At 53.4% G+C, this 13,062-nt stretch overlaps 1 protein-coding gene across 5 annotated transcripts in view; it reads right to left on the bottom strand.

Annotated features, from left to right (window-relative positions):
• Positions 1-2,501: 2,501 nt before the first annotated feature.
• The window catches only part of LOC105748394 (H-2 class I histocompatibility antigen, Q10 alpha chain-like), a 77,204-nt gene continuing 66,643 nt past the window's right edge, over positions 2,502-13,062 (bottom strand). For 2 of the 5 annotated variants that reach the window (XM_049708605.1, XM_049708606.1), the window contains exons 3-8: positions 10,042-10,227; positions 8,332-8,607; positions 5,701-5,970; positions 5,487-5,582; positions 5,129-5,161; positions 2,502-4,950 (exon numbers count right to left, since the gene is read on the bottom strand). In XM_049708605.1, coding sequence (XP_049564562.1) covers positions 4,886-4,950; positions 5,129-5,161; positions 5,487-5,582; positions 5,701-5,970; positions 8,332-8,607; positions 10,042-10,227 — 926 coding nt within the window. In that variant the 3' untranslated portion in view covers positions 2,502-4,885. Of the gene's footprint in view, positions 4,951-5,128; positions 5,162-5,486; positions 5,583-5,700; positions 5,971-8,331; positions 8,608-10,041; positions 10,303-13,062 lie in introns of all 5 variants that reach the window. The other 3 variants (XM_033401620.2, XM_012535838.3, XR_007476773.1) reach the window with 2 other exon arrangements.

Genomic DNA, 13,062 nt, shown 5'->3' on the forward strand with positions numbered 1-13,062 from the left:
AGGCCCAGCTTCTCTGCCCCTGCTGCAGTGCAGATAGCTCTGGCTTCCTGGGTCTCTTCCCTGTCCTGGCTCTGTCACTGTGGAGCAAAGGTGCCTGGAGGGGCTAGGAAATTAGAGAAAAAAACAACCAGCCCAGGGCTGGGCCTTCCGGTTGGCCTTTGTCGTATGTTCCCATCTGGCCAGGCCCTGGCTCCCTGGATACGTCCTGCATTATTCATCATGGTACTCATGGCAGGGATGGCCAGGTCTCCAGGGTTCTGGAAGGCCTTGGGGGAGGGCAGGCATGGCTGGGACAGTGAGGGTAACTGGGGGAGTGAGGCTGCATCGAAGATGGCTTGTAAGAAAGGCTTGCCATTCGGTGAGTTTGGATTCTAATGTCATTCACTGAATACCCATGATTCATTATTATTCATTCATGAATTCCTTCATTCATTTGACACATAATCACAAAGCACCAGGCCACACTGAGCAGCCAGAGATTCTGCTCTGAATGTAGTGGCCCCTGAAAAGTTGTGGTTTGGGACAGGACTCCTGAGTTGAGTGGTCAGCATGTGAGATTTGTGCAAAGGGGGGTGCAGAGGATATCAGGGTGGCCTGAGGCCTTGAAGTCTGGACTCTGCCCACAGGGTGAGCGAGGGGTGGGTCTTCGGGTGGAGATCCCACAATTCTGAGCCCCAGCCAGCCCGGTCTGGCTGACAGAGGGAAGCAGTTCCCAGGAGAGGTCTGTGGCAGTACCCTCAGGACGCAAAGTCAGTGCCCTGCTGACAAGTTTCTCACCTGGTAGGGGTGGCTGAGGAAGGAACCCAGGAGAGAGGCCGGCATCCTGGCTGGTCCAGTTGGGCCCATAGCCCCGGACTTTGGTTGAAACCACTGACAAGCTGCTACTAAGCAGAGAAACAAAAATGAGGGTGGAGTAAAGCCTGGGTTAGGGGAAACGGCCATGCTCTCTGGGCCTGTTCCTTCCTCTGTGGAATCAGACTCAGGACCCCTAGGTTCACTTCCTACCTGGCTGGCGGGTGCTAGTTGAAGCATCTGCCTTTGCTTCCGTTTTTGCAGGTGCACCAGACTTAGACCAATCTGTGTTGGGGAGGGGGTGGGAGGTAAGAGAGAGACACACTTGAGAGAGCTCACAGCCTGGACAGGAAGGACTCTAATGTGAGAGGCCTCAAGACCTCAGCAGAGGGGAGTCGCATGACGGGGTGGGGTAGTTAGTGAGAGTGTCAAATTATCAGGGGCTCCTAGAGATGCTTTAGGATCCCTCTAGGTCTTAAATCTCTTATTTTATTTTTTATTTTTATATACTTTTTGGTTCTTTCCCCTAAAATGTATTTTATGGTTCCATGGGCAAAACACTGAACTAGCCTCTAAGGGAAATATGATTAAAACAAAATACAGTTGCAGTTGCTCAGTTGCCGAGGATCTCATAACCCAGTTATGGAGCAGACACTTCCTGAACGTCAGGATGGTGGCGCCATTGGCAGCATAAAGGCTGGTAGGTTCTGCCTGGGGTGCGAAGTTGCGGTGCGGGCTGCTTCAGCAGGGAAGGGTTAGTAGGACTCAGGAAGGGGGAGGAAGGGCCCCCAGGCCAGGGTAGGCGTAGCGGCTGTCCCTTCACCTCAGGCACTTCCGTCTACCAGTCCCCTGGTCCCGGAGCTCCAGGTCTTCTTGCAGATGTCGTGTTCTGGTGAGAAGGCAGGAGGCCGAGTGGACAGAGGGTGAGGAAAGCCAGCAGGAAAAGGCCGTGAGGTGCAAAAACTAGGGTTTGCTGATGGATATCCAGGACAGATATTGACCGCTCGGCCTTTGCCCGCTGGTAGTTTCTAAACCAAGTAGCCAATGAGGCTAATGGAAGAGCGAAATGACTGTAGCCTTTGGGTGGCAGGTGCCTGGGGCCCTGCTACTGTCCTGTAGGGGCTGTTGTGGGACTGTTCCAGTCCATGGCCTCTCTGCCCCTTTTCCTCATCTGGAGGAATGGTCCTATAATCCCGCGGCCCCAGAGGTATTCAGGGTCCTAGACACAGAGAAGCACAGAACTGGACGGGAACTTCTGGCCCATTCTGCCCAGGGCTTGCACTTATAGAAGCCAGACCCTCTATCTAAGGCTCCCTGAATATTCAATGCCCTTGCGTCAAAGAAGCCATGCAAATTGCCAGTCTAAGGTCTACACTTGGCTGGGCAGGACCAAAGCTGAGGAGGTGGGTCTGGGAGGTGTGTAGAGGAGCCTGAAGCCTTGGCGATATGTGTAGGGTACAGAAAGGTGACACAGCTGTACCAATTCAAAGAGAGAATGACTGGCCAGAAGCCTCCTCCAATCTGCTTCTCCCCAGACACACTCTGCCTCTACCCCTTCCCCAGGGAAGAATGTTTCACTTCTGCTCAGGAGGACCTAAGTGCATCCAGGGCTGAGGGAACCTTGAGGGTCCACCTGGGCACTTGTGCCTCCTATCTGTAGGGGCCAGACCTGCCCTGTTTCCTAACTTGTCTCACCAGTCAGACAACTGTAAAAATAAAACATGTTTATTGCTGCAAAACCTTATTAATACAGGTCCATAATCTCTTACCCGAAACCCTTAGGGCCAGATGTATTTCAGAATTTAGAATTCTTTGGGCTTTAGAAAGCTACCCAGGTATGGATGCTGAATATTACATAATACTACCAGAGGGGTCTGGGGTGACGCCCCATAATCCCCCAGATCAATATTTCTGTGGAAAATTGTGAAAAGGCGCACTAGAAGAATAAATGAGCATGAATAACACTTTTTTTTTGGGCCACACCGCACGACATATGGGATCTTAGTTCCCCGACCAGGGATCCAACCCACGCCCCCTGCAGTGGAAGCACAGAACCTGACTTCACTTTAAGGTTTTTTGTTTGTTTGTTTTTCCTCCCACCTCTCTCCCAGGTCAGTTTTTTTTTTTTTTAGTTTTAGTTTAATATTTATTTATTTATTTTTGGCTGCGTTGGGTCTTAGTTGCGGCACACGGGATCTTTCCTCGTGGCACACAGGCTTCTCTCTAGTTGTGGTGGGCAGGTTCCAGAGCGAGCAGACTCAGTAGTTGTGGTGCACAGGCTCTCTAATTGTGGCACACGGTCTCAGTAGTTGTGGCTCATGGGCTTAGTTGCCCCGCGGCATGTGGGATCTTCGTTCCCCGACCGGGAATTGAGCCTATGTCCCCTGCATTGGAAGGCAGATCCTTAACCACTGGACCACCAGGAAAGTCCCCCAGGTCAAGTTATGATGACAAAGTTAGGAAGAAACTTCTGGCTTTTGGCGTTTTTTTTGGATTTCAGAATTGCAGATAAGGGATTGCAGACCTATACTTGCTTGCCTATTTACAGAACAGCACAGTTGTCATTGAGACTTTTGGTGCAGTGGCCAGACTACCTGGCCTCACATCCCAGCTCTGGCATGAACCAGCTGCGGGACCCTGGGCCTCAGTTTCCTCACCTGCAGCACAGGAGTATTAATTCTCCCGCACAGGTGTGCTTTGAGGATTAAACAGCTTAGTATACAGTACAGTGCTCAGAACCCTGCTTAGTATGTGGTTTGCTCAGCGTATATGGAACATGACAACATCACTGAGAAAGACAGACATTTAAGACACGTCTTCAGGACAATCTGATAATTACAAGCTCACTGCTGAGGTCCTGCAGGCCACCAGGGCAGGCTGAATCTTTTTCTAGTATTACAGTGGTTCACATCCTCAGGCTCGGAGCCTCCCAGGGCTGCAGACACGGAGGTTTCAAAAGTCCCCACAGGAGGCTCTGTCACACCTTGGGGTCAGCTGAAGGGGAGGCAGAGGGTGCCCTGGGAGGGGTCTGGCCTTGTGTCCTTTGTGAGCACTCCCTCTCTCTGCCAGGGCTCTGGAGTCCCAGCCCCTTAGCACATCAAATGGCCGTGAGACTGGATTCTTGTTCACAGAGGAGACATGGGGTTTCTGGTCCACTGAAGATGCAAAGGTGAGGCTGGGCCTTCTCCAGACATATCCTTCACAAGCATTTCCACAGGACACAGCGAAAAGGGGTCTTTCCCTTATTGTAACAGTAACACGTGCTTATTGCAAAAATTCAAATCATTCAAAAGGACAGGAAATAATGGAAAATATGGCCTGTGTTGTTTCTCATCCTCCAACTGCCTGGGACCAACGAACAGGCCCCCAGGCACCTGTCTCTCTGAGCTTCTCCTCATATACACAAGGACACCCACACACCACATATACACTCACCCTCACATACACCCTATATCCTCTCACCCTCACACATACACACCCACACACCCTCACATACACATGTTCCCACCCTTGCCGCCTCCCCTACACCCTCACAGCCCCAACACTCGAATCTTCCCAAAAGCGGATCAGACATACATAAAAGAACACGCTTATAAATGAGGCAGGCATTCAGCCATTTCTTGCTGACGCTAGCAGGTGCATGAAGGATGCTGCCCCTGTAACTCTTTGACTATTGTTCTGGTTCTTCCCTGACTGCCCAGACCCTTGGTTTTCACGTTCGGGAAGTGGGAATGAGAATAACATAGCCAAACTCTCACAGGGTGCCTGAGAAGCTCAAGTGGGATTTACACTTAACATGAAACCATTCTGCAAACTGTCAAGTGTAAAACAATCTGAGGAATTACTACTGCCCTTCTCCCCGTCCCCGGAACAGGAAATAATTAGACTTTTAAAAGGACTTCAGGAAGATGGCAAAGCCATCCTAGTGGCACAGACCACTTGTAACAAGACTGTTAGGGGTGAGGACGCCTCAGTTTCGGGGTGGGGTGGGCCCTTCACAGTCAGATTTCATACCAGCCAGCCAGTGCCGGGGGCCTTCAGGTCCCCAAACACCCCACAAAACACCTCCTTGATCTGTGACGGTGACCTTCAGTCAGCAGATGAGTGGAGTAGCCCCTGCTCTTGCTGGGCTTTGGGAATTATCGGGGTCCTCTCCACCTGCAGGGAGAAAGGAGGGAGGTGACCCCGGCTCCGGGATGGTGGGATGGGGCAGGAGGCTGAGGCCAGGGAAAGCACCCACCCCATGCCCCGCCCCCATCCTGAGTTCCAAGGCATCCCCGCCATGCTTGAGAACACCTGGGGCTTCCTCTCCCCAACTGGTCCACCCCACAGTCACCTGGGGCTTGCTTGTAAGATTCCTTATTTCTGGCTGTGGGGAAAGAGAACACAAGAGAGGAGGTGGGTGGTGTGTCCCCACCTTCTCCCTCCCGCTCCCGCTCTGGGCCCTTCCCAAAGTCAGGCCCAGTGGTGTCCCCTGACTGTGGGATCTGCAGGGTCCTCGGGGTGGTGTGCAGCTGTGGGGTGGGGACGTTTGGGCTTTTCCACAGGTGGGGGACAGGGGGCAGGACCTCAGCAGTAGTTGCTGCTCCCCAGGAGGGAACAGTTCTAGCTGCAGGGATGGGAGCACAGCATTCTTCCCCATAAGGCTGGACCAGCCAGAGGGCCTCCCACTCCTTTGTTTCTTCCCCACCTACCTTGAATGCACTTGGTCAAGGTCACACCACCAACAACCACCAGCAAGACCAGGATGAGGGAGATAACCACAGCAGTAAGTCCAGGATGAGAGGACTCTAAGAAAAGACAGAGAAAAGGGGCCCCCCCACCCCCAGTCCATGGGACTGTCTCCAGGTGTCCTGGGCCCTCCCCAGCCCCTCCTCACCCGCTCCGGGCCAAGCCCCAGCTCCTCACCCCAGGACACAGTGAGCGTGTGGTTCAGGCTGGAGTGCTGCACGCGGCAGGTGTACTGGGCCTTCTTCCCCGCCGGCACCCACACAGCCGCCCACGTCTGATAGGTGCCGTCCCCACTGGGGCGTGTCTCCGCACACTCGGAGTCCAGTTCCTTCTCCCCCAGCCACCAGCTCAGCAAGATGTTGTGTGGATAGAAGCCCAGGGCCCAGCACCTCAGGGTGGTGCCGCCATCCTTGGCCGAGTGCTCTGTTATCCGCACTGTGGGTGGCTCTGCAGGGAGAGGGGGAGCGAGGAAGGCTGCTGAGTGCCTGCGCTCTGCCCATCCCTCATGCTTAATCCCGGGCTCCTCCCGCATCCTCCAGGGTGGAGGACAAGGAAATAGGGACAGGGTCTCTCTCCGGGGAAGGCACCCAATTACTGCTGCAAGCAGGGACAACCCACTGCCCACCATTCCAGAAGGGCACTGTCCCGGGAACTTCCATGAGGGGGATATGACCTCCTGCCCCCAACCTCCAAGGAGGGTCCTGGGTGGGGCTGTTGGGCCCTAGACTGACCCTCCCCCTTCTCCCTACAGAGACTCTAGGATTTTCTCAGAGGCTTGACATACTTCCCCCTGTGACTTCCTGCATACAGGAGGTGCCTAATAAGACTTTGTTAAGTGAGGGCAAGAAGGATGATACTTCTCTGACCCTATAATGAGAATGGTTATGACTGTGGGCTCCGGAGCTGGACATCCTGGCCATGAAGCCCAGTCTGACTCTGGTCCACAGCCCTCTGCCAGCGCTCAGGGCCTTCCTTCATCATTCCTTCCGCTCAGAGTTCGAGTTCCAAATGGCGTAATTCAGGGGTGATAGTTCATTTTCTGTATCCACTTCCCTGGTCCACGGGATGCCCAAGCATTTGGTCAAACATCTTTCTGGGTGTGTGATGGTGTTTCTGGGTGGTATTAACATTTGAATCAGTGGACTCAGTAAAGCAGATTGCCTTCTGCAGTGTGCGTGAGCCCATTCACTGAGCTGAAGATCTGAACGGGACAAGGAGGCTGAGTAATAGGGAGCTCCTCTAGCCTTACTACTGAGCTGGAACATGGGTCTCTCCTGCCTTGAGACTCAAAAAATGAAACACTGGGCTTCCCTGGTGGCGCAGTGGTTGAGAGTCCGCCTGCCGATGCCGGGGACGTGGGTTCGTGCCCCGGTCTGGGAAGATCCCACATGCCGCAGAGCGGCTGGGCCCGTGAGCCATGGCTGCTGAGCCTGCGCGTCTGGAGCCTGAGCTCCGCAACGGGAGAGGCCACAACAGTGAGAGGCCCGCGTACCGCAAAAAAAAAAAGAAACACTGACTCTTCTTGGGTCTCGAACTTTCCAGCATTCGGACTGGAACTACACATTGGTTCTCCCGGTTCTCAGGCCTTTGGTCTCAGACTGAACTGCAACATCAGCTCTTCCTGGGTCTCCAGCTTCCTGACCGCAGATCTTGGAACTTCTCTACCTCCATAGTCATGTGACCCAACTCCTTAGAACACATCTCTTTTTTCCTCTCTCTATGCATCCTGTGGGTTCTGTTTCTGTGGAGAATCCTGACTAATCTACCAGGTGAAGGACAGAAGACAACACCTGGTGCTGAATGAGAGTTCCACACTACTTACTTAACGCACACCAATATGTTTGCTTTGGGGAGGCAGCAGGTATTATTGCCACCCTCATGATACTGATGAGGAAACTGAGGCACAGAGAGGGCAAGTAACTTGCCCAAGGTCACACAGCCAGCAAATCCTGGAGCTGAGCTGTGTATCTAGAGGCTAGGCTCCAGTGCCTGAGCCCTGAACCACCACGCTCTGCTCTCATAATCACATCTTCTGCTCCTGATGTTACCTGTCCTGGCCTCCCTTTGAGGAATATCCTCCCCATTACCTCAACTGATTCACATCCCACTGCTCAATCACCAGACATCACGGTGTGCTGGGTGCTCTGATCAGCCCCACCCCCAGCAGCTTCCCTGACCACCACAGCCGCGAGGCTTTCACCCTCGGCACCCCAAAGCACCCACCTTCCCTAGTGTCCATCCCAGCCCTTGTGTCTCCAGCCCTGCTGACTGGGTTCAGGAGAAGTTTGCGATGCACCTGGAGTCTGGGGAGCATGTTTAGCATGAGGGGTATGAGGGAGGAGAGGGGCAGAGGGCTTCAGTTTCCCTGGCAGTCCCCAGTGGTCCAGGGAGTGGTGAGGGATGCAGACCCTGGGGCCTGGGGTCTGTTTCCCAAGGAGCAGAGCCAAAGGATGTTAAACCCCAAAAGGATTTTATGAGCACCTAGTTTAACCCACTCGTTCTGTAGATGAACAAAATGAGGCCCAGAATAAGGGGGTTTATTCTCCAAGACCACACTGGGACAGGGGAGGCTCCACAACTCCCCACTCCACCTCACTTGAAGGCCTGTGGTCTGGGCTTTCTTCCTCCTCTGCAGGAAAAAGCTGTTGGCTAGCTGGCCATCTTTCTGGGTCCCAGTGGGCTTGTCTGAGCCAGGGGGACACTGCCTGCTTCCTCATCCCCCCCACCCAAAGGCTTCTCTGTCAAATGGGATGGCTCTCGAGAATGGGAGCATGGGGCCATTCTGCATTGCCACAGGGTGGGCCTTACCTCTCCGGCTGAATCTCTGGCCTCCCAGCTCCAGGTATCTGTGCAGAGAGGCAAGGCAGGGGCCTTCCAGGTAGGCCTTGTCGTACTCTGCGTAGCAGCGCTCTGTCTCCCACCAGTGCTTGGTCCGTATGGCCACGGGCTCAGCTGACACCCAGCTCAGGGTTTCCAGGTCCAGCGACAGGTGGTCCTGCCCATCGTAGCCAAACTGCCAGAAGCCCCTGTAGCGGCCGTCTTCCTGGATCTCACAGCCGAACATGCGCTGAGTACTGTGCATCCCTGTGTGTGCAGGTGAGAAGACTTTGGTTAGTGGTGGCTGGGGGTGTCAAGTCCCTGAGAGGCACGGAGAAGCCCACCACCCAGAGGGGACTCCAAAGGGTGGAGGGACAGGGTGTCAGCATTTAAAAAACAAAAACAAAAACTGGGGCTTCCCTGTGGCGCAGTGGTTAAAAATCCGTCCGCTAATGCAGGGGACACGGGTTCTAGCCCTGGTCTGGGAAGATCCCACATGCCATGGAGCAACTAAGCCCGTGCACCACAACTATTGAGCCTGCACTCCAGAGCCCGTGAGCCACAACTACTGAAGCCCGTGCGCCTAGAGCCCGTGCTCTGCAACAAGAGAAGCCACCGCAGTGAGAAGCCCGCGCACCGCAGCGAAGAGTAGCCCCCGCTCGCCACAACTAGAGAAAGCCCACGTGCAGAACTGAAGACCCAATGCAGCCAAAAATAAATAAATAAAATAAATAAGTTTATTAAAAAAAATCTCCCAAGTAATTTTGATAAGCAGCCTGGGCTGAGAAACCTGCTGGGCCTCTCATGTGGGATGAACACTCAAGTTCATATTTAGACACATCCTTATTTCATATCCCACACTACTTATGGGTGTATAATGTACTCAGTGCTAAGACTACGTCATGCCATGCTTATCCCGGGGGCCCTGGGCTGGTGCACAGCCCTTCCCACGCTCAGTCCTTTATATCTACTCTTTCTTTTTTTTTTGCGATACGCGGGCCTCTCACTGCTGTGGCCTCTCCCGTTGCGGAGCACAGGCTCCGGACGCGCAGGCTCAGCGGCCATGGCTCACGGGCCCAGCCGCTCCGCAGCATGTGGGATCTTCCCGGACCGGGGCACGAACCCGTGTCCCCTGCATCGGCAGGCGGACTCTCAACCACTGCGCCACCAGGGAAGGCCTATATCTACTCTTTCTGAGGCCTCTGGGGACCCGAGGCTTTTAGTTTGGTCATTTGGGTGTGTCTGGCCACAGAGCAGGAGGGTGTTGTGTGAACAAGCTGTGCTCCATAAGCACTTTATTGAGAATTAGCAGCAGCCTTGGTGGTAGCTGTAAGCTCGCTGCTGCTGAGATGGGGAAGCTGAGATGGCATCTTGAGGACCTGGGTGGGAAGGCGTGATTTGAGGGTGGTGCGTGAGGCAGGGAAAAGCCTCTCCCAGTCTGCTGAGGTCCAGAGCCCTGGGTAGCCAAGGGGAGAGGGGGAGCTATCATGGGCCCTCTGCTCCTGTGGAGGCCTGCTGCACTGGCCTGTGGGCTGGCTGCTGAAGCCCTGATTCTGAGGCCCTGAGGCCCCTGCTTGGCTGTGGGGGAAGGAGACTGAGAAGAGCCAAGTATCAGAAGCTTGTCCCACACCCTATGACGGGCATGGCTGCCTCGAGCATCAGTGTGCAGAGCGTGAAGCTTGGGGAGTCCGCCCAACGCACCGCTGCTGTGGTTGTGGTAGCCCATCACCGTCCACATCTCCACCTGCTGCACCTCCGCCCATTTCTCCTGCTTCCTGGTCTCCGTCTCCCAGTACTGGGCATCCATTGGCGTCATCCACGGGGCCTGGGGCTCAGCCTTGCCCACACGACTGTCAAACCGGATGAAGGGCTGGTCGTCCACGTAGCCTACAGCCAGAAACTTAGGGAGGCTTGGGCCTGGCTCTGACAGGGTCAGGTAGTAGTAGTGGAGCGAGTGTGTCCCTGTGGAAACACAGGCTGGTCTCAGGCTCACATGGACTGCCTGGGTCTGCACTGGGTGGGGGTCAGGGGAGGGTGGTCAGTGTGCTGGGTAGGGTTGGCAGTGGAAACGTTTCCAGAGAATTCGTTATCAGCAAGAACTGGGAATTTCAGTGGAAAAAATAAGGGCATCCAAAGAGTTTAAATATAGACAGAATCAGTCAAACACTGAGAACAAAGTTCATGCATTAAGGCTTATGGGTTGTCTTCCCAGAAAGTTTCTCAGCTCTTCACTCAGGGCCTACTTACTCATACTTTATACTCATCTCTAATAAGTATGATTGTCTGGTTTCCCATTTCAAATTAAAAAGATTTCTTTTTAAGAGTTGGTTGTTTGGAAGCTTAATTTATGTGGAATTATTCATTGCCCAGACATACCTGGGAAAGGTTGGCCATCATTCTTAGCTTGAATCACTGCCGCCAAGCTGGTGGCATCTTGACTCCATTCCCCACTCCCTCCTGCTCCCACAGCAGACGTTACTAGTCAATCTCTTTTCTCTTTGAGTCCAAATGCTGCCCCTCTACTATGTCTCCAAAAGCGCCAACTCATCAGTTAAACTTGGTGCTGGAGATGAAATCTACTTAGCAGCCAGTCCTGACTCAAGCTATTAAAACAAATGCTGTATCTTAAGAAACTCAGGCCACATTTCTCAGAGATATCCCTGGCTTACTCTCTTACCTAATTTTTAAAAAACTTCTTGCTCAGAAGTTTTTATCCCTCAACACTCCTGTCTCTGTTATTTTTCTCCATAGCACTACACTTCCTAGAGAATATGCACTTTGTTTGTCTTGTTAATGGTCTGTCTCTCCTCTGCCACGTCAGCTCCCTAAGGGCAGCGATTCCTGTATGGATTGTTCTGTTTCCCCAGCACCTAGATTAGCTTCTGGCACACAGTAGGTGCTCAATGGTTGAACATTCAAGTGAGAAAGGAGAAGTCAAACACATCTCCCCACTCACAGCTCTTTTTTTTTACTGCCTTCTTGCTATTTCAGGCCACACCGAACTCCGCCCAGGCCCTCTGCACCTGCTGTTTCTTCTGCCCTGGGCACTCCCCTCTCTGTTTTCTCTCAGCCAGTTTCCTCATTCCTCAGGTTGCAGTAAGGTGTCCCCTCCTCCAGGAAGTCCCCCTGATTTCAGCCTGATGTCCCTCAGAGGGGTCTCAATAGTGTCCTGTGCTCCCTGTGAAACTGTGGACTCCATGAGGGTGGGCAATACATCTGACTCTGTCCTCGCTGTTTCCCCAGGGCCTAGCAGCACAGCTGGCACACAGTGAGCACTTAATTCTGGCCTTTGTTGAACTGGACAAAAAATAAGAACACGAATGGCAGTGACAATAATCACAGCTGCCATTTTTGGAATGACCACTGTGTGCACTGGTTTAACGGCTCCTCACTCACTATCTCAGTTGATCTTTACAATAAACCTAAGAGGTCAGTGTGGTTGGCCCCATTTTACAGATAAAGGAACCGAGGTCCAGGGGAGGCCACGTATAGCACTCAAAGGCATGCACTAGAAAGAGGGCAGCCCAGATCCTCTCCCCAGGGTTCGCTGCATTTTTCTAAGCTGAGGAAAGAGGTGTTCTCTTCTCACGGCTGGAGAAACCTCCTCATGGGAGGCAAGAGGGGTCCATGTTAAGAGTGTTTGAGTGAAGGGTTAACATCGGGTCTGGGCTGGTGTGGGCCTCCTGGGAAATGCCTGGAGTCTCTCTCACGGTGCTGTTTGCTTGCACACCATTGAGTTAAGATCAGTGTGGTGTGCTCCTGTGCTGGCAGCTGTGAACAGGCACAAAGGCGTTGGGGAGAACAGAGGCTACGGTTTCTCTGTGTCAAGGTGACCCACCCACTCCTTGGCTCTGATCTGCAGCAGCTCTACCTGCCCTGGAAGTGAGGGAGGGCAAAGATCCTGTGTCTTTGGGTAGCTGCTGGCCTCTTGGGTGGTGAGGAAGCCATGCCAGCTGGGCTTCCTGTCCTGCCTCTGTCTCCACAGCTCAGGAAGCATAGTGTGATAGGCTGAATAATGGCCCCCCCAAGATATCCCTGGAACCTTTGAATGTTACCTTATATGGTACCAGGAGTTTTGCAGATGAAATTAAGGATCTTGAGATGGAGAGATTATCCTGGATTGTCTAGGTGGGCCCTAATGTGTCCTTAGAAGAGGGAGGCGGAGGGAGAGTCCATGACGTCAGAGGAGAAGGTGATGTGAAGATGGAGAAGAGAAAGATGCAGGAAGGCACCACGTGCCAAGAAATGCAGCTCTAGAAGCTGGAAGAGGCAAGGAAACATTCTCCGTTACAGCCTCTTTAGGGAGCCGGCCCTGCCAACACCTCGATTTCAGCCCAGTGAAACCCATTTGGGACTTCTGACCTCCAGAACTGAAATAGAAGAAATGTGTAGCTTGTAGCCCCCAAGCTGTGGTCATCTGTTACAGCAGCTACAGGAAACAGATAGTATTCGACTGAAGCCCATTAGGTCCTGAGAGTTTGGTGGCCAGTGAGTCCTGGGGCCGGGGGAGGGAGGGGGGAGGGAGAGAGAGGGGGAGGAGAATGCACCATCTGGGAGCAAGGACATCCTCTGAAAGATGTGCCAGAGACTGAGGGACACAGAAGTAGAGGCCCAGGAACCCTGGTGCTCCCATCACCTAAGCAAAGAGGCCGTGAAGGGATGGATGTGCTCTTCCCCAGGTGCGGAAAATGCAGGAAAGAGCAAGCGATCCTGAGGTCAGGC

This window comes from Orcinus orca, chromosome 3 (assembly GCF_937001465.1).
Source record: "Orcinus orca chromosome 3, mOrcOrc1.1, whole genome shotgun sequence".
Classification (NCBI taxonomy): Eukaryota; Metazoa; Chordata; class Mammalia; order Artiodactyla; family Delphinidae; genus Orcinus; species Orcinus orca.